The sequence below is a fragment of the Lampetra planeri genome, chromosome 15, assembly GCF_965212315.1.
Source record: "Lampetra planeri chromosome 15, kcLamPlan1.2.h2, whole genome shotgun sequence".
Classification (NCBI taxonomy): Eukaryota; Metazoa; Chordata; class Hyperoartia; order Petromyzontiformes; family Petromyzontidae; genus Lampetra; species Lampetra planeri.
In genome coordinates this window covers 6,031,324-6,055,556 of record NC_136121.1, presented here as the reverse complement: position 1 = coordinate 6,055,556, position 24,233 = coordinate 6,031,324, and the positions used below count along the sequence as shown (strand labels likewise).

Sequence of the window (24,233 nt, the reverse complement as noted above, 5' to 3'; positions counted from 1 at the left end):
GGAGGGGGGGGCAGCGGGGGGTGGGGAGGGGGGGGGCGAATCGTTCCCCCGCCCGCGCGCGCGCGCACACAAAAGGCGCGTTTGTGTGCACGCGGGAAAAGTAGCGCCGGTTAGCCCCGCCCCTCACTCGCCCCCGCATCCCTCCCCCACCCCGCTCCAACTACAGCCCACCTCCCCTCACCACACCCGGCCCGCGCATTAATCTGGGGGGCGTGACGCGGCTCTCCAACCCCCCACCCCCGCGCACCCCCCGGCCCACCCCGTCCACGTCTCCGCCCAGAGACGCGAGCGGCAGCCCCGCCCCGCCCCCCACCTACCGTAGAGACACGCCCATAAAGTCGATTAGGCCACGCCTACTTTTCACCCCCCCCCCCAAGCCGGGACCGCGTCACCGCCCCCACCCCATTCTGCGGCCGGGGCGTTCTTCCGCGCAGTGTTGCGGAGTTGCTTCGAAGTGCAGGGGACGACTTTGCCCCCCCCCCCCCGTGTTCAGGTGAGCGGCTTCGCGTGCTCAGCGACTTTGTTGTTGTTGTTATTATCGCCGATCAACTTTATTCGTACGCTTGGAAGCGACTTTGGCGGCTGTGCGGTGTGTTTCTGCGTCGACTTTGCGGCTTGGGAGTGAGCACTTTTTTCTCTCTCCACACACCACCACCAACCAACCAACCACTGCGAACATGGCGTCTTGCGGGTACGGCTCGGGACAACGAGGAGGCTTCGTGTCGCGACGAACTCTCCTCTCTCTCCTCTCTCTCTCGTGCTTTCGTTACAACTCAACTTGATAACGTTACGGTGATGACGATGTCGTCGTCGTGAGGGGGTTTAAACGACCGCGTGAGCTCGAATCTAACGCGGTTTGAGGCCCCCCCGACGCACGAGCCGAGATACTTTTCGTTACTTTTCGTTACTTTGTAACCAACATCATCATCATCATCTTCCTCATCATCATCCTCCTGTGTGTGTGTAAAGAGCAGCGGTATACTTCGCCTTTAACGCGATTAATTAACGCTTTTTAAAACTCGTCGCTTTGTAGTAAAGTGCGTGACCGACGCAACTTTTGCGGGGTGGATTTTAGTGTTTAGGCCGCGTGTGGAGATCTATTTTTGGGTGGTTTTCTTAGACGTTAAAAACAAAGGGAAAAGCTTGGTTTTTGTTGTTAAATGTAAAGTTGCAACACTTTACGCACGATGAAATATTGTAAAACTAACACGCAGCAGGCGTATGCAGTACTGCGAAAGCATTAAGTGTAATGTAAATCACAAAGCCATCGCTTATTTACCAAAAAGGGTATCAACTTTGCATGTACAGCGTCCTAAATGCACAAAGTCTAACACAGTCTAACATTCCTTTATATTTCAAGAAAATAGGCCGGGGACCTATTTAATGTTACACTTACCGTGTTGTTCATGGGCAGTCTTAAGTACTTTGCTATCACTTGTGACCCGTACGTTCACGTGTACCCTTTTAACAATATCAAACTATGTTCTACATATGTGTAGTTTGTATAAACATTCACTCCTGATATGTTGTACAAGAAGCCGGATCCGTTACCGCTTTTACAATGAAGTGTGTGTGTTGTTGTGTTGATGTTCACTACTGTATGGTAGTTGCTATCGTTTGTGATCTCGAAACTGAAGCCCTCTTTTTTCCTTTCCCTATCATTCTTATCTGGTCGGAATGGAATTTTAAGTTTAGCCCGGCAGAGTTTAGTAGAAGTTTGGTTAAATGTTGGCTTTTGGTGGATGGCTTTCTCTCTGTGTCCCTCAAACTCATGTTTGTTGCAGATGCTTTGTGGTTAATTGTGCTTCGTTTTTTAAAATGTGGCCAGTCTAAAAAATCAAGTGACTTGTTGTTTTGCGACTTAAAGTGTGAGCCCGAGCTGTTTATTTTTAGCTAACTGATATTATATCTCGTGATGTTCACGTATTTTTGCAAGTTGGATGCCGAAGAGAGTGTGTCCGTCCCCCCAGGTTATTATTTACTAAAATGACACGTCGAGAAAATGTTACAGAAACTGCCAAACGTTAACTAATGTAAATGTTGAGCTTTAATTTTGTAGATAAATCTGTGGCTAATGAAACGAAGATGATATTGCATTTGTTCTGGCTCGTTCTGTATTTTAAGGACAACGTGTGTGTGTGTGTTTGTATGCAACTTTTAGATTGTTATTGTATACGTAAATTACATATCGGTATTTCTGTGAAGCTTAGAAATGCGTTGAAATCTGGAACGAAATGAAAACAACGCATCCGTACTGTACACCGTTACTGTACTACTATACACTAACCTTTGAAGATTGTAGTAGTGTAGGCGTATGTTACAGCACTCAATCACTGTTTAGACATTCAATACTCCATACGCAGTACAGTACATACTAATATATATACCGTTGTTGCATTGCTCGGTGTACCGATGAATGTATATTCCTAAAACGACAGTATTGTATAGAAAAGTACTACTATATACGCTTCTGTACGATAGAATGTATGTTTGACCACAAGTAAATACTGTGCTGCAGGATATGTCAGCTACACTGATGTCGCTTTTGGCATTGATTTCTTTTCTGAACGTAAATTACTGCAACTGCTTCTGCAAATTGCACACCGACGTTTCGGTCAGTAGGCCTGAGCAATGACGCGCTGCTGCTAGTTTCCTGTGTACATGGGGACACATTTTCGTTGCTGTCAAGGGATGTGCCACTTAAACCCCTGTCTGTCTGTCTACTTGCCTCGTGTCCCTGCTCAGATGTGCAGCGTGTGTGTGTGTGAGTTTTCAAGCTCTGCTACAATCTTGATTTGAAGCTTTCGTGACTGCAGGAATCAATACTCTTTGGTTCTTTCGGTAAAATCACGTAGGTTGAAAATAAATCACGACGTTTCGGGCGCAACACAAGCGTCCGCCATCAGGTGGGAAAAGCTCTGCGACACTTTTCCAAAAAGTTCGCTCGTTGTTGAGGTCCCCCGGTCGTGTATATCGCTCTCAATGGCGCATTGCGTTGGTGTGCAACAGACTTTGATGACTCGAATACGAGGCGTGGTGTCAAACGTTGTCGTAGTTTATTCTGGTAGAGTTGTTCGTCACCACCACCTCCCCCGTCAGTGTGGGTTGGCCTTGATTGCTTTGACAATTGTTATTTGTTGACCCCTCCTTAATTTAAGGTCCGTGTAAAATGCGTAACGTGCATTCTTTATTGCAGTCCAAAAACGCTGACATTTATCAGAGAAACATTATTGCATGCCTCCACGGCCTAATGAGATCCAAAGTCGAGTATCTTTCGACTGCAAGTCGAGGCCGAAATCCCCAAAAATCCCTGTTCGCTTCTGCCGTGCAAGTTTACCCCACGTCTGTAAGTTGGAAGCGCCGTTTCTATCTTGAAGAGTGGCGGCTGATTACGGCTATGACCCCCATCGCGTCTGGATGGATGTTTGATGCGAGCAGCCCGTGCTCGTGTCATCGCGAAGCACATGCAGAAGACTTCTCCCCTGCCTTCAATGTGCGCATAATCTGCTACCAATGAAATCCGCGCAAAGCCATCTCTCTCTTTCTCTTGAGACTTGAGTTGTTAAACGCACGCACACCAAATTTGCTGCGGCATTCGGTGAATTTATTTTGCTTACCCCACCGATGTCTTCCAGACGTCTCTCTCTTTTTAAATTTAAAACACACTTGTCAAGCGGTCTCGTGTGTGTTCTTTTTTAACTATCCTTGGATTTGACTTTTGTTCACTGGGCTGCCTGCTCTGTCTTGTAATTTTGTCACAAAAGGCATTTGTTCTGTTATAACCCCAGGAGCACGGCGCGAGTCATCGTGATAACATTTTGCGTAGGTTTGTGACAAGCTAAGCGTAGCTAATGGAGCACTGACGCACTGCTTGCCACACTACGCTATTAACCTTGCCACCTGAGTTGATCAAATCCCAGCTCTGGGTGACATTAGTGGCGAGTGACGGCTAAACCGGTCCCTGGAGTTCTAGATTTGAAGCTTTCGTGACTGCAAGGATTCATATTCTTAGGTTTTTTCGGTAAAGTCACGTAGGTAAAACATTAAAATTAATAAAAGTAAAATAAAAAAATAAAATAAAAATCACGACATTTCGGAGGCAACACAAGCTTCCGTCTTCAGGTGGAACCGTCACAGCCACGACAGCTGTATCAAGTAGGCTTTCGCGACTTACGCGACTTGAGACAACTGTCGTGGCTGTGACGGTTCCACCTGAAGACGGAAGCTTGTGTTGCCTCCGAAACGTCGTGATTTTTATTTTATTTTACTTTTATTAATTTTAATGTTTTACCTACGTGACTTTACCGAAAAAACCTAAGAATACGGTCCCTGGAGCTTCCCTTACACGGACTGCAGTTTTACCAGCGTGATGGCCTTCATCCAGCAGTGGATTGGCAAAGGGCTTTACCTAAAATATATTAAACATAGCTGTCCATCAGCAGTGCGCTGACAGCCAAACGGGTACCGTGTTTGGGCTTCATGATGGAGGGTATGTTAAAGGAAACTTGGCCTAAGATACCTTTTGCTGCTAACCACATCGCCATCACTGCCCCTAAGATCTTGTCGGATTTTGGAAGTGCTTGAATTGGAGACTACCGAGGAATACCGGTGGGTTGTATACCTGGTCTGTGAAGTGGCCCGGAGATTTCCATTAAAGTTTAACACGTCTGCTTTCGCGACCAATATCAATAAGAGGTTTGTGGGTTAGATTGCGTATTGCATATTACGCGATCTAACTCACAAAACCTCTTACGGATTTTCAATTAAGCCGAGGATTTTTAAAATGTATCCGTGGGGATATTTTGAGTGTTGCCCCCACCCCCATCTCTTGTATGGGTGGGTTTCCTTCAGGTATTCTAGTCTTCTCCCATATACCAAACAACTCTTTAATGCAATTGACCAAACATCCCAATGCAGCACCCCCATCGATAAAGGGTCTTGAGACACTTTTGTCTTTGTCGCTAAATGGCACCGTTGTTGGCGTTGTTAAGAGTGGTGACTCCGTAATATTTTATCTTGGATAAGTCCAAGTGAAGTGCCTCCTTTGCAGTTAATTTAAATGTGCCATCTTGCTTGCCGTGGTGACGGTGTGTTTTGAAGGGAGCATGTACGTGTCGAACCTTAATACTGCACTCCGGAGTCGATCTCATCAAGCCTCATCATCTCATCTTGGTAAACCTTCAGCGTAACCCTTGAATATTAAAAATGTTAACCTGGCATTGCATTATGTTTGCGCTTGCTTAAAATTCCTCAAAGAAAGCTCTTTATTAAGCAATGTTTGGTTTGCTCACGAGTATTCAGGTAGAGGGAGTTTTGCATGAAGGATAGCCAACCTAGTTAACACTTTATGATAAATAAAACAAGCAACATGAGTTACTACACGTGGGAAAACGTGACGAAAGGCGCGGTGTTTTATTGCGGGCATGCAAACGTCTTGAAAAAAATCTCTGCAACGCTCCTGCGGCGATTGTCACGCGCTAAGCTGTGATGTTTCGGGGCGGCCACAGATCTGACACGGACTCCTCTCGTTTGTGTCGCTGTATTGCGCCGTCAGATCGCGTTGCGATTAAAATGTAGCGCGCGTATCGATAATACTCCGAAACCATCGAGGCCTCGCAAAGCGTACCAGCGCACCATTAGCCGCTTTTTAAATCAAAACAGTAAACAGTGCTAATGTGGTTTCTCCCGCACTTCCGTTCCACGAACGCTTTCAAACGTTTTCTACAAATGGCTTTAGGGGAGGGTGCATGGAAGAGAACGGTGCGCTGTAACCGGAGGCCCCACGACGCAATCGAGCCACTTATCCGGGGGGGGGGGGGCTTTTGTTGCCTTTTTTTGAACATTACACGGAATGAGACTGGACGCTTTGGTGGACTGGCGGCTACGTAGCCTAAAAAGAAAATTGGCGCAGAATGAGTGGAGATCGAAAAGACGTGGGCGGACAGACTTGTTGTAATCCCAGAAATGAGCTTCTATTTTCTACACCCCTTTCAGAGCCGTAAGGAGAATCCACTGTGAATGTGTGTGTATGTAATTGATAATGTAAAGGTTTAGGATGAATGTGCTACGAATCTTTGGATCCCGGTCACGCATAGCGGTGGCAGTTATTATCTGCACCCAATATCACTGAATAATGCATTCCACACGCCATGTACAACGAGCGTTTGCTGTTTTTAACTGATGGAGGTACGGAGGGAGGAAGCTATAAATCGATTCATTGATGTACTCTATATAACTAGGTGAGAGGCCATTAGGATTCGTTATATCTTTCATAATGCAGACCTAGGAGACTATAATTACTTGGTGACAGGTATTTATACGATTTTTTGCCAGCAGGTTTCAAATTTGAGATTTGGGCTGAAACTCGGGCACGCATTGACCTGCTCTGACAAAACGATAATGTCAAACGTCACGCGGGCAGTGAATCGCCCACTTAATAAACCGATCTAGCGGCGAGTTTGATAATCGCAATGTTATTTTTGTTGCCCATAATTCCCTTTGGTTTATTGCCACACACAAAAATGTAAATAGGCTCATAATCGTGTTTTTAACACCTTTAAATATATGGCTATCTTCCTACTTGTGATATTGTGACCCCAGTGTTGAATGTTTCTCCAATTGGTTGAGAAATGTTGCTAAAGTCCTTTTTATTGAGGGTAGTCTCAAACTCGCTGTATTCGGAGGTTCCTGTTCAATTGGGGCATTTAGCCAATTCCGTTTGAGTGTTATGTGGGAAGAAACAATAGTAACTGGAAGAAATTCCATACAACAAAGGGGGTGATGCTTAAACATCTGCACCGATAGGTTTAAGAATTCCATCTCCCTGCCACGTTGGAGACCAAATTTAACACGCTTGGTATTCACAGGCAAGTCTCGTATCTCAAGCACTGACCAAACTCAGCTCTGCATAGATTTGAGAAAGGTCGGGCACATTCAGCGTGATTTGGTCATAGGTTGTGACATTGGGTGAATTGGTCACGCACAAATCCTTCGGTATCTCAAACTGAGTGCACCTGATCTTGTCGCATGTCCAAAGCTAAGCAGAGAGTTGAGCCACGATGATGCATTGATGGGTGACCACCATGCAACACGGGTGTTATAGGCTATGGGCCTACGTTGTGGACATCAGAGGAAAGTTCATCAGAATCCATTATTTTACTGCATAGTACTACATGGCGCTCAAGTCGATGCTTCCCCACTTGCCAACCCTCAGTCTTTTTCTAGCGTATGCACGTGTGTGTAAACGATGCGTGTCAGCTTTACGCTTGTGAACCATGTCATAGCGTCGGGAGTAGTGCGACTAATACTGCGCAGTCCGCCAGAGAGCGGGCGGAGGATACAGTTGTTAGCGATGTGGTCCATTGTTTGGTTATGGTGGCCATATTCGCCACACTATGGATCATCTTTAATCCCTCCCCTGTGGCAGAGGTGTGCGCAGGGTACCAGTTTATGCTCTGAAGGGAGTAGATGGAGCCACCACAGTTTTGTTGGCAGATCGGAGCCGTGCGGCGCAGTGGTGGGGTTCTTGATTGGGGCTTTTGAGTATGAACTACGGCAGAATGCCACGGTGATTGCCAGTGGGATCTTCAGTCGTGATCAGCCTGCAGCGTGGTCACATAACGGGCCCTCAACCAGTAGTGGGTTGACAGTGGTGTGCCACGTACGCGTGTTAACGAACTGAAGCTATGCTAGAGAAAGCCGGTGGAAATGTGCAGCGTTAGTGAATTGGCAGGGCAGACAGACGGATGGACAATTTGGTCAACAAAAAAGAGTAAGGGACAAAAATATATAGTGTGCAGTGCCCTCAATTAAAACAACGGAAGGAGTACGAAATAGCTTGTCTGGGTTTGGCAGCTTTCCTCAGCAGCCCACGATGAGAGCTTTTTAGCGCCTGTTGGTATGGGAAAGGGTTAAAGAAATGATAATGATGTGAGCAGAGAATCAGATTGTCTTACAGTATCGATGTACTGCTGTCCATGTGTTGGTGATGCATGGCTCCGTTAATGCTGTTGCTTCATGTTATTGTTGGGGTGGCGTGCTCACAGGATCAGTCCAGGGGTCATCGGTTTGAAACCAAATCTGGGCGCGAACGAGTTGTGTGGTGGACCCACAGTGTTGCCTAGTCGGCTGTGAATATGAATGTTTAAAAAATTTGGTTGCGATTTAAAGCCACGAGTCCCATGTTTGTAAGACCGTCAATCATATGTACAGTGTTTTTGTTGGTCCACTGCTGGATGAGGATCTTCCCACGCCATGGGGGTCATGTGATTTTAACATAATTTACCATGTTGGTCATAGAATTACGCAATTTTTCTGATTTTCCCTCTGCTGCTCACAACGTAGCCCTGCAGCAACCTACAAAACCTAATGCATGGTAGTCTCCCATCCATTCGCTATTCAATCTCAACCCTGCTTAGCTTCTGACATCTAGGGAAGCGCATTCTGCAGGACTGCAGTGGTTAGTGCACTGTGCTATGAACATTGCAACCTGAGATTTTTTTTCCCGACTAGCTAATATCAGTGGCAAGCTTTATGTCATTTGGTCCTACGCCCCCCCCTCCCATTACCAACCCACACTGACCGGCGTGATGAAGTATGGTGAAGTATGGTCTCGCAACCATGGGACGCTACGGGGTCAAGAGGGGTGCCACGGTGGCGAGATACTAACTACCTTGTCCGGTATACACACTTAAGCGGTGTGCTTTTGTTAAGTTGTCCCCACCTGAGGAAGGACGCTTGTGTTGCGCCCGAAACGTCGTGATTTAATTTATATAAATGTTTCACCTACGTGACTTTACCGAAAAACCAAAGAGTATGAATCCTTGCAGTCACCAAAACTTCAAATCTAGAAGGAGGTCGTGGGTTCGATCCCTACCCTGACGCCTGTATATTTGGAGTTTGCATGTTTTCCTCCATATTTAGAAACATGCTTTTAGAGTATTTGGCTGCTATACATTTCGACGTGATGAGCCACTTCGTTGAACTATCAGTGGTCAGGTTATTTCTGAAAAAGAGCAATGTAGCTCGGTGAGCCTTACCTCGTAAAATGAAAATATACAACCCCCACGACCAATTGCGTTTGTAGATCTCAATCCACCAGTAGATTGTCAATGTACCGTAAATCTATTGTATTTAGAAACAATTGCACTACATTAATGCTGTCGCACTGTAATTATTGTATGACTATACGGACATCAACAAAAACATTAAAATGATTCTGCCGCAACTCAATATGAAAAGAGTAACGTGAAAAATAAGAAACTATTTATCTTTCCTGGCACAAGTTTGGGGTGCGTCTTAATGTTCATCGTATCTTACAATCTGGAGAATACGGTAATTGTCTCCGCTCAATGGAGGTTGTTCCATTCTCATTTTTGGTTGACCCTGAGCCAGAGTTAGAAATTCCTTCATTGGGGATCATTCTCCATGGGACCCACCACTGTTCACTTTTCACAGAGCAGAACTCGCTTTATTGACCCTGGAAAAATGATGGGCCAAGTAACAAAAAATATGAATCATCACCCCTCCAATCCGACACATGTCAGCTTTTCAGACTCGCATATAACTGTCAAGGGTTTCTTAAATTTAAATATATGGTTCTGCTCAAAACACATACATTGAATTATGTGCCTAAGAACCGATGATTGTTTTTTTTAAATAACATGGAAATGCAAGTATTACATTCTGGCTAATCGAGTAAGAACTGTACAAACAAGACAAACACCAACAACCAATACGAATGAGTTTGGTAGCATTGAGTCGACAAGGGATCGATTCTCGAATCAAATCATAATCCAAACTATGACATTGCATCGCTGCGCCGGGTAGATCGTTAAACCCCCTGCACTTTTGTAACTTTGCATTGTGAGTTTGGAGACGCGCGATAGCTGTGTCGTGCAAAAAAAAAATCGTTTGTCTGCGACGACGGTGCTATCCGTGTCTCATCGCGCACCAACGACCTCGATAGCCCGAGCGCCATTTAATAGGTAACGTGGCACCACCACCATCAATCACTTTTTAATGGTGGGCGCCTCGGCCCAGCATCACTTTTGTTCGACGCGGGCACGGCAGACCGCGGACTGTGGGCCCGCTGAGCCCGCTGCGTCACGTGAAACGGCGCCCCCCCCACCCCCACCCCGCTCGGTCCGCTGCTTACTTATTTATCAGTTTATTTATATACGATCCTCGGCCAAGGATGCACTTTTGGGACGTGGCCCCCTCCGGCGTACAGCGGTCGGCGAATTTTTTTTCTGCAGCGTTTGCGATCGAGTACGCTGGCACGGATTGCTGTGTACAGCGGTGGAGATCCCATTTGAAAGGGCCCCCACCCTCCCCCCTCCTCCCCGTGACTTTGAGGTGTCAGCTTCTGTGGTCAACTTAGACCGGTGGTGTTCTCAAAGTGGTGGTTCCCTTCCTCTGGACCCACCAGTGGTCTGCGATGGTCCTCCAGGTGGTCCGCGGGGCTGTGATGCAAACGCAAGGTTGATCTGGAAATAACGACAATGTTTTTTATAACTTTTTCTTTCGGACATGAATTAATATTGTACTTATATTTCTTTAAAAAGATTAAGTTGGCTAAACCACCCTGAATAAACTACCATAAGATCTAAATGCCACCCCCTACACGAAACTTGTCGCTGCGTTATTTTTTTTTTATCTTTGGGTAATATGAATCATTTTGTATTTCTGGTATTTTGAGAGAAGTGGATGCGTTTTGTCACCAGGAGCGGGGGGGGGGGGAGATCCGTGGAAATCTTTGCATCGACTGAGCGGTGCGAAAACTATTTGAGAAACACCGACTTGGACCATCATTCCTTAGCAGCGGTCGGTAAAATGGGCACCAGTAGGTGATGACGAGACAGTATTTATTTAATGGTGCTTTTGCAAAGCAAAGACTGGGCTCTTAGCCCTCCCAGGAATGATATCTTAATGGAAATGGAGAGAATCAATAATGCTTGGTCTCATTAGTATCTGTTTTGAAATCTCTACTGCAGATTGTACGTTTTAGGAAAAAATCTATTCAGGGGAGTGAGTTTGTTTTGAATCAGAAGTAAAAATAGGAAATGGCCTTGTGGAGTAGTTTGAATATTTGAAGAGATGTGAAGGATAGATGAGATGTTGAATCCGAATTGACCTAATGAGCTTGTGCTGAACTTGGGAATGATATTTCCAAAATAAGTGAACGGTGACAATGAAAATAACAGGACCACTGGAATAGTGATGAGAGGGCTACATTGATGGCCCCAAGATTACATTGAAGCAAATGTTATTGTCAGCAATGAGCCTTTGTCTTGAGAACAACTGGAACATTAAAAGTTGTGTTGAAGAGAGACTGGACCATGGAAAAGTGGACTCCTCCACTGGTTGAGGCTCAACAATGGAAATTGAGCACCATGCCACGTTCATTAGAGCATGGAAAAACTGAGTTTTATTTTCTTTGTAAAGTGCTAAAGACCAGGATAAAATAACTTCATTGTGACCTCTGATCTAACCATAGATCGAGTGCAGCTACCAATTTATTTTGGTGCAGCCCCTTGAATCGAGGATATGTTTTTGAATATTACATTCTCTGATTTCTGGGATGCCACTTAAGACAATTGCAAACACTGAAACCATCTGACCGCGCTGCCGCCGCTGTGACCACATTTATAATTTAATTGCCCTTGGCCAAACACGGCAGCTTTAAAAGCGGCTTTCGGTTAACGGGTCTGGCACTTAGCAGTGACTGGTTTTTTGTGAGAATGCAAATCTGCTTGTTATAACAACACTCTAATTGGTTTATTGCCCGTGTGCTTTATTTGAGCGCAGTTGGCGCCGTGGAAAAAGGGCTCGCGGAGGGCACATATTTTGAGCTTTGTGACGGTCAGAAGGGTAAACAGATTTAAAATCTAATTAAGGGGATTAGCCTTACTGTGTTAATGCTGCATGCGTGCAGTGTTATCATGTTAGAAGGCAGTTTCAGATTAATTGTGTTTGAGCTGAAAGGCTGCATGTGAGCATGTTGGAGACAAAACCAGCCCAAGAGTGAGCACACCTGATATGCAAATCACTTGCACCTTGATTTATAGCACAGCGTGCTGGGCCTGTTGATTCATTCAGGAGAACCGTGGTCGTTGGATCATGAGACCTCGCCAACTAAATCCCCTTTCCAATTAAGACCGAAAACACATTCTGCTATTCATCTGGCATTCGTTAATGTGCCAGTGTTGACTTGTAGAAGTGTTCTGGACCCTTCACGTTGAGGCTTTCGCGTCTAGTCTGTAAATGAACGTATGCATGCACACTTGGACGATCTGTTAACATGAACACATCTGCATGTTCCTTTGCTGACTGTTTTCAGTGCGTGTCACGGCTGGCTGTGCTTTGAATTGGTACTTTCCTATGCAGACACAATGGCGAATTTCTGCACGTCACAACATAACTCGGATTTCACAGTTTTTTAATTGGGAGCACAGTGCTGATATTGTTGCGCTGTTCATAACACCGCACTGTTGGACGTGACTAATGCACGATTGCATCACACCGAAGACCAGACCTCACTCCGATGCCTCGTGATAAGCAGTGCTCATGTAATAAGCACTCCATGTTGTGTACCTTATGGCTGGCCCAATCCTGGATGCCTGAAACCTGAATCGTGCGTCTCAAGTGTTGGTGTGAATGTTCCCAGCGACGCTCGACGCGATTCAAAAGGGCTTTGAAAAGCGTGTTTTTTTGCCCCCTTTTTTTTGGCGCTCGCTCGCAACGGCAGGCCGGGCAGAGCACTGGGCAAAAAAAAAATGTTTCGTTTACGACGCAGAACTGATAGCGGATTGAAAGCACTCCATTGTTCACAGCCAACTGCTGTCCGATTGCTGGAAAGGGAAGGGCCCTTATCCAGTTATTGGAAGGACAATTCAACCAGCAGATACTGCATCTATGTAGTTGGGCCATGCAGGATAGTCCAAATGTGGTGTACACACTTCACACTTTCATTTCTTGGGCTATACCAGGGGTTGGGAACCTGTGGCTCCGAAGCAACATGCGGCTCATTAAGGACTGTTTCATGACATTATTTTATTAAGGACCACCATCTTGTATATCACATTGCATTGCGGCCTTTGACATATTTATTTTAGTTTTCGCCTCGGCTATACTAACAGTATACAAGAAACGGGAGCCCAGTCTACCCTGCGTATATGATAGGAAACTTATTGAACCAGGAAAGTCCACAGAGTCCCCAAGGCTGTCTTTTAGGAGTGTCCTGCAGTGAAATTGAGATAATGGGTCCCTCCTTTAAGGAATGTTTTGCATGTGGGAGGAAACGGTCTCCCAGAGAAAATCCACGCATGCTTGGAAACGCTCAAAGGTCTTCGCAGACAGGTTTATGAACCATTTCGCTTTACTGAAACCTCTCTCGACCGCTTTGCACCTTCAATAGGTTTGGATTTTACTGTACGTGTTAACAACATGTCGTGTTTTCTCGTACGTAAATATTGCAATATTTTTCGTACAAAAAATGTAATTATTACACTGCCAGTGCTGTTAACAGATCCAACCTTGATTTTATTTATATCCGCCTAGATGCAAATTCATGTTGCAACATCAATGCTTAACTTCATAAAAAATTATCTTCTCGCTATTGACAAAGGGGTCCCCTCCATGAGTGTGGACAAATTAACTTTGCCTGCACTTACATGAATGGACGGTTGGTGACGTGCAGACCTCTCGTTCGTTCGCACCGAAACAATCGCAAGGTGCTTAAAGTTAGCGTTTGCCTTTTAAACCACCTTCAGGAGTGGACGCAAGGTGGATGGGGGGGGAGGCAGGGTGGAGTCGTGTGGATCAGCTTGTAAACGCCTAAACGGTTCCACAAACACCTGCATCCGTCTATTCGGGCCACCCACGTTTTTTGGATGACATTGCCCATTCGTGTCCCCCTTCTGGGCGCTGGGAGCTGCCACACGCCGACTTGGAGCCCCCTTTGAGGCCTGGGATGTGCCGTGTGCCCCTGCTGTTAAGGCTCTTGGTTTGCAGACAGGTGTTTTTGTTTGGGGGTGGAGTGGGGCGGCGAGGTGATGGCACGGATGTCGTCGCCGCAGAACCGAAAGTACGGTTGGCATTGTCCCCTTCAGCTCCTCTGCTTCTGCTTTCATATGGCAAGGGGGTGTCGGGGGGCGGACACAACAGTTTTGATGGATGTCATAGTTGAATTTTAAGGTCCTCCAACCAATCCAAGGTGGCGGTGGATGCTGTATGGATTGCAGCGATACCGCCAGGGTGTGCGTGGATGGCCCGCTCGTCGGTGATGCGTTTGACGGTTTGGGCTTTACCACGGTCGCAGTTTGGCGATTCTTTGATTTTTCACTTATGGAAGAACATATATGCACATCTCCCGTGCTGCATTAGAGCGCGGTTCAACTTGGTTCACAGTCATCGTAAGAGGGAGGTATCCTGGTAGACCCTCTGCTGACTTGACTCAAGTCCCCTGTGCTACCCAGAAACCAGTCAGGTTTTGTTTGCTCTGCAGAAAGTTGAGAATCCGTTTTTGGCATCGTGTCATTTTGGAGAACGTTCACAAGAGAGTACGTTTTTTTCGGCGAGTTGCTTTTTTCGATTTAAAGAAACTATATAGTTTTGCACTGAATGGAGCACATTTGTTCGGTGGGGTGGCTATTGCCAATGGCATCTGGCAATACAGCGGCAACATTTGTTTAACAGGCTTGACTGCTGATGAAACCAGCCCAGAGGTTGCCCGCTCGAAAACAATTCTTAAGTTAAACATTGGTCTGCTGTGCTGACAAGAAGATAGCCTGAAAATAACTTGCACTTTACGTGAAAATAGATTGAGTCTTCTTTCATCTTCTTGGTTCTTTCGGTAAAGTCACGTAGAAGGGAAAAAATAAAGTAATAAAAATTAAACATATTTTATTATGTTTTATTTTTATTATTTTATTATATAAAAGAAAAAAAATATTTTATAATGTTTTATTTTTATTATTTTATTATTTCCCTCCTACGTGGCTTTACCGAAAGAACCAAGAAGATGAATCCCTGCAGTCACGAAAGCTTTAAATCGAAATTGAGTCTTCTTTCTCATTGCAACAACAACGTGGGAAAAGGGCCTTTTGCTGATTCACCAGGATAGCCTCACCGAGTCGTTTAAGACTTTCAGATTGGGTCCAGTTTGGGATATTTGGCCACTTGCTCAATATTTCAACATGTTGGAGGTAACGTAATATTCCAGAAACACACTTTACCTTGAAGGAATACTCAAGTTGGTGGAATATTACGCAACTTGCTGTACTGCCATATACTGGCTACACTTTAGTAGTACATGTTATCAGTATCATGTGCATGATTATCTATTTCATCCACTAGCCCTATCTCCAGAGAAATAGATTGCAGGGGAACGTCAGCACTCATGGCGTTGACTTATTACATGTATACATGAATAATAATTGTCATTTAACATTATCTAAATATATTATTCCGTTGGTCATATATCTGTGGTCACAGTATAGTTAGTAATGATGACTACATAATAACATTGCCGTTAAACATGATATCAAAATGAGGATTTTTATTTTGACAGGAGGAATCTGATGAGATATTTTTCAACAGATGTCCTGTACGGGCGGGACGGCAAGTTACTAAATATAAATATATAATACAATTAGTTCTTTATCAGTGTAGTTAATCATGATGATGGCATAAGCACACGTAATAATTTGTCGTTTCACATAATATAAATATATAATCCATTGGTTTTTGTATATATGTGGTTACAGTATATTTAATAATAGTGACTGCGTGATAATCACGAAATAACGTAGTGCGATATTTCCTAGCCGCCGAGTAGTTCCATGGTGCAATAATGATACTGTAATGTGATTGGGAAAACAAAACAAAGTGGAAAGTTTACCACTTCAGTGTTTTATGTAAGTGGTTTTTTGTGTATGGAGGTGGGGGGGGGAGTGCCAGTGTTTTGGGGTGTTAGCCAGTGATGAGTAGATAAATGGGATCCCGTTTGGTCGATTGAGCGGTGGTGGCGGCGATAACGATATGTTTGGGTTTGAGAGAGCCCGCCACTTTAAGCTTGTCCCCTCTCTGTTCAATCGTGTGACGCACATGTTTGTGCGCGGGCATTGTAGAGTGTGGAAAATTGGCCCAAGTGTTGAAAGCATCGTGCAGTTAAACTACATAAAATATTTAGGGTGTGCATCTTGTGTGCCTGGGTGTGCGCGCACGTGTATCTGTGTGTATGTGTTCTGTGTTGTTCATAAAAGCACTTACCCCCCGCATTGCGCAAAGAGCCACAGCTTTTTTGTTCAGGTGATAACACATTTCCAACACTCGGGTGATAAAACTTGCGAATTTGTCTGCTGCTCCGAACACAAGACATTTCAGATTGTGTCTTGTGTTGAGTGTTGATGAGTGGTGGGTGGTTCAGCGGTGCACGTCACAAACCTCAGTGGAACTTCATATCTAAACATAGGTCACATTAGCCTAACAATTGGTATAAATTTGTGTCTTGTGTTGAGTGTGGATGATTGGTGGTTCAGTGGTGCACATCACAAACCTCAGTGGAACTTCATATCTAAACATAGGTCACATTAGCTTAACAATTGGTATAAAATTGGCCAAAGTTTTTCTAGTTTGCCTCGGCCTTAAAAAAAAAAGTCCCCTGTTCACGATGTCTGCTTTCCTCCAATTTGTAGAGATGGATGGCCCAGGTACGGCAACTCATCCCCAGCGCCCCTCACATCGCGTGCCCTTGAAATATGTGCTCACAAACATCCTTGTCAGCAAGCAAGTTGAAAGTGGGATGGGTGGGGGGGGGGCCCGGAGGTGCTGTGGGGGTAGGTGGGTGGCTGGGCTGGGTGGGTGGCGGGGCGATATGTCCTCCGGTTTGCGTGCGTGCGTACGTGCGCGCGTGTAATAACATATTTATGCACGTTTTCGATATGTTGTGCAGCCGGTGGGCCTGCAAGGAAGGGGGGGGGGCTATTGTTTGCCGAGCGAAGGCTGGCGAGCGAGGAAGAGAAGCGGGGGTGGCGGGCTAAATTCGGTGCTAAATTGAGCACGGCATTGCAGGGGGACAATGCAATGGCCGCGCGTGCAGAGGTGTGGCGGCAGAGCGCACGGCCGCGCGCCCCCCCCCCCACGTGCCCCCCCCCACGCCCCGAGTCTATGAAAAGCGCCGTTTTCCTGTAGCACGCGCGTGTCAAGGCTGCCAAACTTGCGCTGGGAGGGGAAGGGGAGACAGGGATGGAAAACTGCCGTCGCGTGTGTGTGCGCGCGTGCGTGTTGTGTTTGTGCATGCGTGTCTGATGATGATGCTCGTGGAGAGAGCGGTGGCGTGTTGCAGTGGTTGGCGCACTGCACTACGTACCCAGCCACACCTGGGTTTGATTCCCTGCCACAGATGGCATCGCTGGCTAGTGTTATCTGAAACTGTTCTGGGCCTCCCCTAGCTTGACTCGACATGAAGGTGACCAACCGCGGTGCCGTCCACACCATCCCCACATTCGATATCCCAGCCTTCATAGATGCTCGGTTTATACCACTTTCCCCAAAGATGATAAAAGGCCACATTGGGGGGGGTGGATATTTGTCTTTGATCACGGTTGTTAGTGTGGGGGTAGGGGAGCAGTGGTTTGTTCGTTAGCACTGCACTACGAGCCTGGTGAAATGTACATTAGATTCGTGACAAGTGGCATCTGAACATGTTTTTGGGCCTCCCCAACCGAGGTCGGCTTAGCCGAAAATGAGTACCTGGCGCAGTTTATAAATGTATATTTTTTTACAAACGGCAGCCTTGTGTGGTGCCGCTCACTAGTTCACACCACCCCTTCGCATGCCATGCTCGCCTAATAGGTACTTGCTTAACTGGCAGTGTGCCCAAAACTGTGTGAGGGTAATCGGGTTTTGTGGATCTTTGTTTTTGTTTGGGGTGGTGATGCGGAATTTTGTGCATTGTGCTCTCGATCCTGGCGCCTGCGTTCTATTCCTGGTTATAGGTAACATCTCTGTGACAAGTGCTATCGTGATTTGTCCTGGACCTCCCCGCGGGTGACTCGAGCCCAAATAGTTCAGTCTGTGTGAATATTCTCACCGAAGAGGCAAAGCGACTGGCCTGGGTGATGGCTACACAGGGACCTCTCTTGTGCCCTCTAACAGCCCTTGCCCCAACATACTCTTAAAGGCCACGTGGGGAATCTTCATCTTTGAGATAGGGGAGAGTGGTGGAACAAAAATGGTGTTATAAGTTGAGTCACAATCTTAACCTGGATTGGCCACCCCGCTAGGTTAAATCTGCCTTCAACAATCATTTGTTCCAAACTGTTATTCGCTTCACCCTCGGAGATATTAATTCTGTCCACGCACCACATTTTGTGCCTTGCCAGTCTTAATGATATCATCCTTGTTCAAAATCCCAATCTCTGCTATAAAGAATTGTGTACGCTTGATTTTTGAAGTTACTACTGTATATTTAGAAATGCATTGTGGGTGTTTTGGGGCTTAACAATACATAAAGTAAAATTACTTCTGACATTGACAGTACACTTGGCGAATCGAGCGTGTGTGAATCAGTGTCTTGTTTGTCGCTCATTATTTTAATTTGTATAAATAAATAATTATTGTCTCGTTTACTATTTAGGCTCCTATAATGTAGAATACAGCGTTAAAACAAGTAAATATAAGACTTAAAAAAAAATCTAATCGCAACCCCCGTATCATGACACTTTATTCAGTCATGCTGGCTTCGAATGTGTTTCTCCCTCGTAAAACACGAGCTTTATCTACCGCTGCTACCCATTTGTCTCTGCTGGTCTGTTAATGTTAGGGCTGTAGGCCTCTGATGCAGTAAGTTCAACCGTTGAAGTGCGCGCGATGATGGTGGTGGGGGGGGGTAGGTCTGGTGGAGGCAGCAGTTTTAAAAGCAGGAAGACATCTGGTCAGCAGGATATGGCTGATAGGAAGAGCTGGGCTTTGGAATTTTTCTGGCCGCGCACACTCGAAACCAACACTACCCCTCCTCCCTCTCTTTCCCCCCCCCTGCCGCCACACACCAACCTCATATGCGCCCGTCCCAAAAAATGCACTTTCTCCCTCCTCAGTCGCCTTCCCCAGCCTTGGAACAACAGGTGCATGCACGCGCTGCTCGGTGACTAATGTCGAATGTGTAATTTCCGTTTGTCTCAGTCGGGCCTATTATGCGTGCATTCGCGTGGGTTTTGAGCCCATGGGCCGAGTGCTAGTTGACGACGTTGGTGGTAACAGCCAGAGGGCGGAATGTGTGCGGCCGGTGTTTGTTTTTTTGCTGCGTTACACATCTCCGCTTGATTGGAGGTGGTGAGAAAACCCATCTTGGTTACAGTGTTGGCTCATCGCGCAAATATCACCTTGACGCACCGCCGCCGATGACTCGCTCGATAACATGGTCAGTTCGGAGCAAGTGTACTGCTGCGCAACCTGTGTAAACAGTGCGTAATAATTGTGGCATCTCTCTCGCATTTGCCCTCTGTTATTAAACCATCTGTACTATTTGCTGGCTTTCCTTGCGCTTATTGCTTTTCCCCTCTGAGGCAGGGTGTGTGTGGTTTGGGTGCGATGGTTCAAATCCCGCTTTTGGCGTTTAAATTCTATCTCGCGTTACTGCCCGCTGAAGTGTGCTTATAGCTGTGAAAGTCGGCTGGGTAACGGTGAGGGGGCCGCGTGTCATCGACTTAAGTGCAGGCGTTTGTCCGCTTTCGTTTTTGCACAGGTCCCAAATTGGAAAATAACCGTAAATAAACCTCTGTACACGGGAGACCATCTTGAAGTTCATAAATAAAGTAAAGTTCTCTAAAATAGAACCGGCGTAGCTCTATACGTCCCTTTGTATATATTTAAGAAAAGGACAGCATCTTGAGCATGTTGTGCTTGCCACACCGGCACTCTCTTGCTCCTCGCCATCGTTAATATGCGCTCGCCCGACAACACTCGCCATTGTTCTTCGCTTGCTTACAGGTTCACGCCCGAATGATGTTCTTCCACTGACCCCTGTTCCCGGTGTGTGATGTGCGGTGCGTGATGTGCCTTGCGCCCTCCAGATAGGCGGGAATTGAGACTTCTGCTCCCTTCTTGAACCTGCCAACCCCACGCACCGTTCGGCTGAACCTCGACGCAAACACCGGCTGGGGAGGAAGCGGTGGTGAGGAAGGAAGCATTAGGACGTTGCGGGCACCCACTTCCTGCCGCAAAGCGACCAATGCCGCTGTCGGGTTTTTTTTTTCCTGTGCTCACGTGTTTTGTATATTAAACTATTTTTTTCTGTCATTGCCACCGTGGCGGGCTGTAAAGTAAGCCCCCGAGATGCGACTGATTGTAATTAACGCCGCGCATGCTAAGTGCACTCTCCACGTTGTCCGTGCCGAACTGAAAGCACATTAAAGTAGTTGTTGGTGTGGGTAATTTGTTTATCGACTTGAGCTGTCGCACGTTTTAAAATATTTACGTTTCATAATGCACGCTAATACGATTTGGACCAACATTTGCATTTTTTTCCAAAAAATATATTTATTTTACTACCGCAACAGGTGCAACTGGGTTGGATTACAGCAGTGGAGGGAGAGGGTGGTTGTGGTGGGGGTGGTGAAAATGGACTTCTGGAACTGAGCCTCTTTTCCTCCACTCTCTTCTCCCCGTTTTTTTTCTGCTCCGCAGTGCCAAGAACGCAACGCCGCTGGAAACCTTCCAGCGACTTCGGACTTGAACTCCGCCGACACGAGACGGCCCAGTCTGGCGGCGTTCAACCAGGGACGAGCGTAACGCCAGCAGGGGGCTGGCCTTCGAGCCCGGGCCACTTGTGGATGAGACAGCGGGCGGGTTTTTGCGCACGAGGCGCTGCCATCCGCCGCCATCCGTCGCTCGCGAACGGAGGCTCCGGTTGGAGACGCTCAACGGATCGGGAGAACCGTTAGCGGAGACCGGCGAGGGTCGGAGTCAGGTTCGCGTCTTCTGTGCATGGGAGTAAACGCACGCGGGTGGGACGAGCGGTGAGCGACCGAGCGAGCGCACCGACGAGCGAGCGAGGGGACGATCTATCCTTCGATGACAACCATGTCGGTAGCCAGCCTCTTCTCGTTCACGAGCCCGGCCGTGAAGCGGCTGCTCGGCTGGAAGCAGGGCGACGAGGAGGAGAAGTGGGCCGAGAAGGCGGTCGATTCGCTCGTCAAGAAGCTCAAGAAGAAGAAGGGCGCCCTGGAAGAGCTGGAGAAGGCGTTGAGCACCCCGGGGCAACCCAGCAAATGCGTCACAATCCCGCGCTCCCTCGACGGGCGCCTGCAGGTGACCGGCGCTCGCTAGGCAGCCGTGTGTGCAATGTGTGTGCAATGTGTGTACAATGTGTGTACATGTGTGGATTTCAGGGTCGACTCGGCCTCAAATGAGTACCTGGTGTGGTGTGTAAATGTCGCAGCTAGGGAGACAAAGGCGGTCGAGCGTGGTGCTGGCCACCCCACCCCCTAATTGTGCCATGCCGGCCTTCATAGGTGCTCGCTTAATAGCACTTGCTTCTACAGTCTGTTAAGGCTGTACGGGGGATCTTTGTATCTTTGTTGTTTCAGAGTGCACGCAATTATAAGCAGAACTCCTTTCTGCATCTCCACATATAAATAGAATGTGTATTGGTCCAGTGGCCGATTGGCTTCCCAGACCAATATTATCCTTGACAATTTAAGCAAGCAAACTCTGGACTGGCTTTCACCTTCTGGGTCCCTATCAGCAGATATTGGCTTGTTAAACAAATGCTGCTGGGTGACCAGATGTTATTGGCGAAATACGGTTCTAATCAATCTGTCCTCCTCAGAACCACGTACTGGCAGCTGAGCAAGTCTGACAGAGAAACGTACTAATGACTTTCCTAAGTGGTTGCTCTTAGGTGATGTTATAACCTGTCTCTTGTTCGTTACTCGCAGCAAACTGTGCTTTAGATCTATTCATAGTCATTCTCTAATTTTATATATAAACTATCGAGAACTGTGGAGTCACGCATGAGCCAATACAGTGTTAGGTCTGTAAAGTCTTGCTGTAGACCTCTATTTCAAGTTATGGTGTATACCTATACCTAGAGGTATATATACTACATACTGCTTTGCTTTCTCCCATCTCTTAGTCTCTGACCAGAGTGGAGCGGTATTTGTGAAATAACCCCCACGACCACACAGGGTGCCACGGTGGCGGGAAGTAAACTACCTCGCCTGATATATAAGAGGTCTTGGGTTCGATCCCGACCCTGACGCCTGCATATTTGGACTCTGCACGTTCTCCCTGTGGCCGCGTGGATCTTTCTCCGGGTCCTCTGGTTTTTCCCTCCACGTTTAGAAACGTGCGTTTACGATATTTGGCCGCGATAAATTTCCACGCGACAAGCCACTGCGTTGAGCTATCATTTGTGGCCAGGACACTGCTGAGTAACAGCAAAATAGATCAGTGGGCCTTTGCCTAGTAAAATAATAATATAAAAAAATAACTTTTTTTTAAAACACGCTTTAATGAAATGTACCGTACGAGTAATGGCAGAACTCCACGACTCCAGGAAGTGGCCCCGAAGCTTGCCATAACGTAAGGGATTGTGGTGATTTACAGCCAACGTCAGTTGAACGTGGACAATTAGACCCAAGCCGAAACATAACATGTAAAAATGAATGTTTAAAAAAACTTTTATTTTTGATATAATATAGTATTGTCATCAGTATGACATAAGTATACCAAGTTTGCAGTCGATACCACATTGGGAAGTGGGTTAAAATTGAGTTACAAGATTTGAGGATATGACAACGACGACAACACAAAGCGTGTAAAAAAAGTAGCTTTAGTTTGCACGGTTTGCGGGGAAGGCTCTAATTCAGCAGTCGATGGACTGGAGGGCTGGTATAATGGACCCCCCAATGCTCATGTTGGTGGAGAGAAGAAGACCCCGTTCTAACACGCTGTCCACCCGAACCCTTCCCTATTTATTTTAGGTGTCCCACCGGAAGGGCCTCCCACACGTCATCTACTGCCGCGTGTGGCGCTGGCCCGACCTGCAGAGCCACCACGAGCTCAAGCCTCTCGAGTGCTGCGAGTTTCCTTTCGGCTCCAAGCAGAAGGAGGTGTGCATCAACCCGTACCATTACAAGCGCGTCGAGAGCCCGGGTGAGTTTCCCCCATCGGCCCCCGGCCCCCCCACCCCCCCATCGCCGGCGTTGGTGTCCCCGCGGACTTGTTGTTATGCTCGTGAAGGCACGGCGGTGATGCTTCGTTGCATAGGCGGCACGTCGGGTGAGGCGTTTAGTTGAGATCTTTGTGTGTCCCTCCTAGGCTTGCGCTTGTCCAACAACACATTGTTTGAGTAGAAACCCAACGAAAAAAACGATTTGATAATTGGTTTTTTACCCTTCTATCTGGCAACAAAACTGACACCTTTGTTGCCAGATAGAAGGGTAAAAAAACAATTATCATATTTTTACTGGCAAATGAGGTTCCCATAGTGTAAAAAACGATTTGTTGTTTATTTTGTAGGGCTGTCCAACATGAATTTGAGGCTTTATGAGAAACTGTCGTCTAAATTTGAAACGCTTGAAAGGATTGGCTTGAACATAAAAAAAACATTGCGACTGCAATTCTTGATTTATACAAAAAATTTAACTATTCATATTATAGATAATACAATTGGGGTATAGGTAGTTTCATTCCATGGAAGTAAATTTTAAAATATACCTGCGTCAAACAAAGTAATAATCTCGATCGAGCGTTTATACTGCCTCTAACGTCGTCCATTTTACACGTTTAGCTCAGAGCGAGTCTGGGCCAAGAAAAACACAATTTTTTGAGTCATCAATGACTAGTCAGAGCCCATCAGCTCCACAAGAGAGCCTCGCGTAATCTCAGGTGGGAGCCTGCGGTATGAACCCTGGCATTTCTCAGCGGTGCTGCCTCATCACTTCTTGCTTCGACACCGACGTATCCTTGGCCCCTTGGGTCACTCAGCCGCCTCTTGTTATAAGGATGATATTTTTAAGCAACGGAGGGAAAAGCTATGAATTTCAAAGCCCACGGCGGAGAGAATTGAGCTCTGCCGAGCGGAGTCGGCATTATGAGAGGGGGGTGGGGGGGGAGTAGAGCGGCAGGTAAAATCGGCCGCGACTTCCCCCTTGGGCCAGGAGGAGCTCGGTGTTTCATTGCCTTGGCTGCTGGCCAGTAGCCAAACGGGTGGCGCCACGGGTTTT

General features: G+C 46.6%; 1 protein-coding gene across 3 annotated transcripts in view; it reads left to right on the top strand.

The window, feature by feature from the left end:
* The first annotated feature begins 409 nt into the window (after positions 1-409).
* The window catches only part of LOC144722622 (mothers against decapentaplegic homolog 1-like), a 42,243-nt gene continuing 18,419 nt past the window's right edge, over positions 410-24,233 (top strand). The window contains exons 1-4 of one of the 3 annotated variants that reach the window (XM_078600866.1): positions 410-493; positions 20,076-20,176; positions 20,689-21,312; positions 22,989-23,160. In XM_078600866.1, the coding sequence (XP_078456992.1) occupies positions 21,076-21,312; positions 22,989-23,160 (409 nt within the window). In that variant the 5' untranslated portion in view covers positions 410-493; positions 20,076-20,176; positions 20,689-21,075. Of the gene's footprint in view, positions 494-532; positions 692-18,901; positions 19,128-20,075; positions 20,177-20,688; positions 21,313-22,988; positions 23,161-24,233 lie in introns of those variants that run through there. The other 2 variants (XM_078600865.1, XM_078600868.1) reach the window with 2 other exon arrangements.